The following is a 6193-nucleotide window of genomic DNA, read 5'->3' as shown; positions in this document are numbered from 1 at the left end:
CCATATGTCAAATATTATTTAAACACACACACACACACACACACACACACACACACACACACACATTTTTAGTTAGTTCTTCAGTTTAGGGTTGGTATGAAGGGCAACATTATGCCAGCTAAGGATGATGTCATTTTTGACATGGGATTCAAAGGGATTTCCCAAAATAGTACAGGCTATAAAAGCTATAAGCTTTTAGATTCATATTCACTTAATCTGATGTCACATTGGTCAAACATGAGCCGGTCCATCTTTCTTCTGTCCTTGGTCTTTCTGATCTGCCTGACTTTTACTGAGGGTAAGATATTTTTCACACCTTATCTTGCTTTTCAGCTTGCTTTTAACGACATTAGGCTTACACTTCATTTACATTTATTTAGCAAACACGTTTATCCAAAGCGAGTTACAAAGTAGACCACAAGCGTTTTAACATTAGGAGGCAAACGCAAAAGTGCAAGCAATACAAAGTTTCAATTATTACAATACGATAACCAGAATTATATCACACTCATTCAGAAAGGGGGCCGCACACCGGACGAGAAGCGCAGCGCATCATCAGCTCATCGATTCATAATGAGGCTGATAAAAATCCTGTCGCGTCTCAAAGCGCCGCTCACATAGTTTTCCATTAAATTACATTATATTTGTCCCAAATTGTTGTTAATGTACATTATGACTTTACTATATGCTGAAAGATTGTGTATTGTGCATCTTTGTATTTTTGTGGCTTGAACGAAGTCTGCTTCTGCTTCATAGGTTAGACAGCTGTAATATAATAATGCAGCCTAATTTTTCTTTCAGTTTGTTCTGTTTTTTCAAAACATATGCTGACACATCGACGCCGCTTTGTTAATTCTTAGAGTGAACTTTTGCCTGTTTGGTGCTTAGAATAACTGTTTGCCTTCAAATGAACGCGACGCGTCCGGTGTGCGATACCTGTCCTAGCCGCTATGCGACGCGGCGTTGCACTTCTAGGCGTGCGACCCCGTGCACTTTATAATTAAAAAAAGTATCAAACACACTCACACACAGACTTTGCCTCATTTTTTGCCACATCTATTTGTAACAATTATTCTGTGTAATGAACACATTATAGCCTATTTGTGAGTAGTTTTAAAATATATATGTTTTCTTCATAAGAGTGAGCAGACAAACATGGCCAGCAGATCCAGCAGGCCACTCACCTAAAGAATAAGTGTAGCATCTAGTTTTATTCACTTTTTTTCAGCTTTTTCTTCTTCATCTCTGCTTGTAGGTCAGTGGATGTTCATAAGCAAGCGATGCCTGTGCTCCAGAACATATGACGGTCTGCGGCCTGGAAACATCAAGGAGTGGAAAGTGCACAAACCAAGTGCATTCTGTAACACCACTGAGATTATGTAATGCAATTTTTTTATTCAGAATGTTTTTGTGATGTTTGTGTGTGATCAACAGATATTTTTGATAAGTCTAAACTAATTGCTTTATATTTTGCCCACAGTGTGATTTTGAAGAAACCTCACATAAAAGTCTGCCTGAATCCTAATTCAAAACTGGGACGCCAACTGCAAGAAAATTATGACAGCTGAGCGCCAAGTACACACCAGATCATCCATCAGACGACTACAAAATAGTTGTTCAAGAAATGTCCAGGGTTCCTTTTGTGATTGCGGCTTTGCAGAGAAGGGGAAATGTGGTGTCTCTCAATAAAAGTGATATAATAAAAAAAAAAAGATTAGAGTAAGACATTAGCCAATGCCAGCAGAATAATTTAATGATAACCAAGACCCTATATAACACTTTTACTATATATTTTTTTTTTTTTGCAACTACAGTAGAATAAGATTGATCACACTTTCTGAAAAAAGGCTAGGCTATGACACACCCAAAAGACTCTGTAATTAGGTTTAAATGAAAAGTTTTATTAAATTAAGTATTATAAAAAAGGAGAGGCATGAAAGGAAGAAATTAGACTGCCAGCATTTTGCTATTTCTTACATAGTACACTCTAAAAAATGCTGGGTTGTATTTTACCCAGCATTTTTTAGAGTGTACCATTTTTTTCTTCATGGTCTGAAGATTTTAGGCAGCCACCTACTCGTAGATGCTTTTCTTACCCCAAATTAAAATTCAGTAGGATTGGAATTATGAGTCCAAAATTGTATGATGTTCTTTGGCGTGAATGTTCATATTGTTTATTATTATTATTTTATTTTTTTTATGAAATATCCATTCATGTTGAATTAAGGAGGTCTTAAATCTTTTAGGGTATCTGGTCAAGCTACTGCCTGTGTTGTTTTCAGTGTTTCCAGTAAAGAAGCTAATGTTTGTCAAAAATATGTTGGTGTAATGTTTAGTCTGTTTATTATGGAGTGTTATTTATATTAAACAACAAAAATCACATTCTTAATATATTTAATAAAACACATGTACACGTACAAACACGTGATTTGAGATGATCCAAAGAGCAACATGAGCTTCAATAGAAGACTATTTGACCATCTGTACAGTCACATAATAAATATATACAAAAATGTCTTAATTTAATTAAATTTAATGATAGCCTAAATAAATAAATTAGAAATATTTTTAATACATTTTTCACCATTTTTGTTGAATAAACTATTCAGGTGATCTTTTTCTTGTTGGATTATGCCCCCTATTGGACATGATTTGTAAAGGCAAAGCTTTGCAATCGCTGCACCAGCTGCATCATGACGTGTTTGAATAAATTTGAATAAATAACTCATATTGTAACTGCAGGTTTAAGCATTCCATGTCCCTCTGAGCTGCATTAAACAGTGTGTAAATGCATTTAAATGCCACTTCAGATGCAGCTTCTTTCCTCTGCATTGCAAAGATGAATTTCGTGGATACTGATTTCATTTGCTTGGTAACAGCCCAAATGTCTTATTATTCTAATTGACTGATTAAATGTACGATTTTGCCTCAAAAGATGAACACTTTAAAAATGGCTTTTTAAAGGTAAAAATGCCCATAAAAGGAAAAAAAATATTTAAACTGATTGGAAAAGATTAATTTCTATCACTGCTGTGAACTGACGACCACACAGAATACGAAGAATAACAAAAACTTTAGGAGCCAGCTGTCCAAGATATCAGCACAATAACACACTCAACAAAATATCGTCTAATTATCGTTATCGACCAAATCCCAGAAAATATCGAGATATCTTTTTTTTTTTTTGTCAGTATCACACACCTCTACTGTTAAGGTAACAATATGACTAATAACAGCCAAAAGGTGTCGAACACCACGCGAAATGTTTTGCTGTTACTGTGGAGATGTTTAGTTGGATTTCTTATTAAAAATAACATAGAAGACAATACATATTAGAATATAGTAATTAGATAAATCCTTTTGTAGTTAGGCGTAGACACCTAGATATTGTCAAAATAAATCCTAATGCATCTTCTGTCATGCTTTTCTCCTGTGACAGTCATTACATGAAAATCTAGGGTGAGGGCTGTGTAATATTCAATGAATAAATGCTGTTTGTTACATCTACCATTAGATGGCAGTATTTTATAAGATTTTTTTATTGCAAAACATATAGGCCTAATACATACATTATCAGGGAAAATATGATTGTATCCCTAACAACATTTACATCAACAACAAGACAAACATGGGTTTACGTAGGCTACACAGGCATAGCAAAGCACAATAACACAGTTAACGTATTTTTAAACATGTCCTCATAAAACACCAAAAATGTTGTGCTTTTTTGTTGTTGTTGTTGTTGTTGTTGTTGTTTATGAACCTAAACTAAGGGATGAAATTAGAGAGTTAAGTTCAGCAAGGAAAAATGGAAAGCAGACACCATTTTTGCTTATGGTTAAAGAATTTTGCATACAAAATAAAGAAGTCAACAACATATTCGAGAGAAACGTGTTTTGGGTTTTTGTAATAACAGATAATATCTTTGAGGACAAAATTGTGAGCCAGATTTATAGCACCAAAAACATAAAAACTTAAATCAGCCCAAAATCTATTAGTAATGCCACAATCAAAAAATAAATGGGCAGCTGTTTCTTCTGTAAGGCCACAAAATGAACAGTTCTCATCAATGTCAGAATATTTAGAAATGGAGGAACTAACAGGATAGATTTTATGAAGGATTTTATAATGGACTTCCTTAACCTTGTTAGATATACAAAACATACTTGGTTAAAGCCAGGCTTCCCCCCAAACTATCAGTTATAAACAAATTCCAGTAGAATTGACCTCTGGGAGTAATCTTTCTTTTTATTTGCAAAATATGGCGGATATGTCTGTTGTTGCACTTCCTGTCTAAAATGTTAATACCACCCAAGAGCAAAGCAGGATATATAACATTACTTTTACTAAACATTAAGTGACTTTTAACTAATTGGATTCAACCTGCTGGTATAGCTTTTATCAAAATATTGCAATCTTTTGGTGGAACTGGCAAGCCATGGCAATTCATAAATTGTCCATAAGTTAAAGTATTGCCAAAATCATCTAATACAGAATGCAATTAAGTTTGTTATTAAACCATTTAGGGGAAAGAAGGGACTTATTTCTGACAGTTATATCAGCATTGTTCCAGAGAAAAACTTTGTGTGGAGAAAAACTATGGACAGAACCCAATTTCCAAGAGAGAAGACATTGTTGATGAAAATTAGATAAGGCAGTGGGTAACTTGCTAGGTAAAAAATGATATTTCTATAAGAAATATATTTGTTAAAGATATTATTTAGAATGAAATAGCCTACCATAATGAATCTGCAAGGCATCTCTTCAGCCAGTTTATTTTAAAGGTGTTTATGGTGTCCGCAAAATCTAAACAAATCAAAGTCACTGACACCTCTAGAATTGGAAAGAACTTCTTTGTTTTAATTTGTGGGGCCTATTTTTCCAAATGAAATCTAAAAAAAAAAAAATATAGCTTTATAGCTTTGTCATTAATAAATAGGGAAAGGGCAGGGTATACAAAGCGAGAGAGTCCTTCATAGATAAAGGACTCTGAGATGGCAGTATTTTTTAAGGTGTCAAAGGCACTGAAGAACCAGTGACGTGATGTATGGTTATCTTAAAATGAGGAGAGAGCGTTCACAATTTGTAAAAAGGTTTTTTTTTTTTTGAAGTTGAACAAAGTAACAAACATGCATATCAATATCACGACAACAAAAATGGGAGGTTGAATATTGGATATGGGATAAGTACTCTCTTAAAAGACTCTTCATTTATTAGGTTCCCTGATGAGTAATCTGTGAAGTATGAGTCATATGTGTACTGGAGAAATGAGTGGAGCCTCGTGTGGTCACCTTTGCGCCCCCACATGCTAAATATCAGCGCGAGCCCTTGAAGCCTGCAGCATCTATTTCGTGATCGGAAAGTGGAACAAAAGCCTCAATAGGCCTACTACCCACGTATAGCATCTATTAGTGAACTTATTAAACCACTAGCTTGGTGCTGTGGATATTGTGGATAATGTTTTGAGAAAGTGACTGAATGTCAAACTGCTATTTACTATTCTAATTAGCTGGAAAACCCCATTTGTGATTTTCTGTAATGCCAGTCGAATAATTCCAGTTCAAAGCCATGTTTCCATTTCCCTGTCGTAATCTATAGCCTATTAGGAAAAAATTATATACGTAACAGCTAAAGTCTAGTTTAAGTTTGAGGGGGGAAAAGAGCATCAAAATCTCTTCAGTCTTTGAGGATATGTAGACAAAAAGTGTACAACAACCCTGAACTGCAATGTCTTTTAAAACAGTGGATCTTAATCTTTTTGATTCCTAGGCCCAGCATTATCCAGTACAATATTAAACATAATTTTTTGAAGCTTAGAACTTTAATGAAAACACTGAAACCATTTCCAATAGCCTTTTATGATGTCATGAAAGTGTGACCCTTTTATGACCCTTGAAAGTGTGCTGAAGCACCACTGGGCCCCAGTCCTCCAATTTAGAACCCCTGTTTTAGTACCATGTTTTAACCCAATAGCCAAGGAAAATATGGTTCCCTTTTTTTTTTATCTTGTTAGCCTTATAATGGTTAATGGGGATCAGCTTAATATGACAAAACAACTGAAGAGGAACAGAAAAGTGAAGACGGAGCTGCAACAAATTTAACTGTAAAGAATACTTAGAATGAGTGAAGAAGTAACCCAAATCAGCAAAATGTCACAAGGATAAAGGTTTAACTCGAGAGAGAGAGAGAGGGA

General features: G+C 34.7%; 1 protein-coding gene across 1 annotated transcript; it reads left to right on the top strand.

Annotated features, from left to right (window-relative positions):
• Positions 1 to 232: 232 nt before the first annotated feature.
• Positions 233 to 1786, top strand: LOC107663386 (C-X-C motif chemokine 10). The gene is made up of 3 exons (XM_016453595.1): positions 233 to 298; positions 1256 to 1379; positions 1481 to 1786. Exons 1-3 carry the CDS (start codon positions 238 to 240, stop codon positions 1566 to 1568), a joined length of 273 nt encoding a protein of 90 aa, XP_016309081.1. The 5' UTR covers positions 233 to 237; the 3' UTR covers positions 1569 to 1786.
• Positions 1787 to 6193: the final 4407 nt, after the last annotated feature.

The sequence above is a fragment of the Sinocyclocheilus anshuiensis genome, unplaced genomic scaffold (assembly GCF_001515605.1).
Source record: "Sinocyclocheilus anshuiensis isolate Anshui unplaced genomic scaffold, SAMN03320099.WGS_v1.1 scaffold1531, whole genome shotgun sequence".
Lineage (NCBI taxonomy): Eukaryota > Metazoa > Chordata > Actinopteri > Cypriniformes > Cyprinidae > Sinocyclocheilus > Sinocyclocheilus anshuiensis.
The sequence above is the reverse complement of the archived record's forward strand: the minus strand, read 5'-3'. Positions and strand labels throughout refer to the sequence as shown.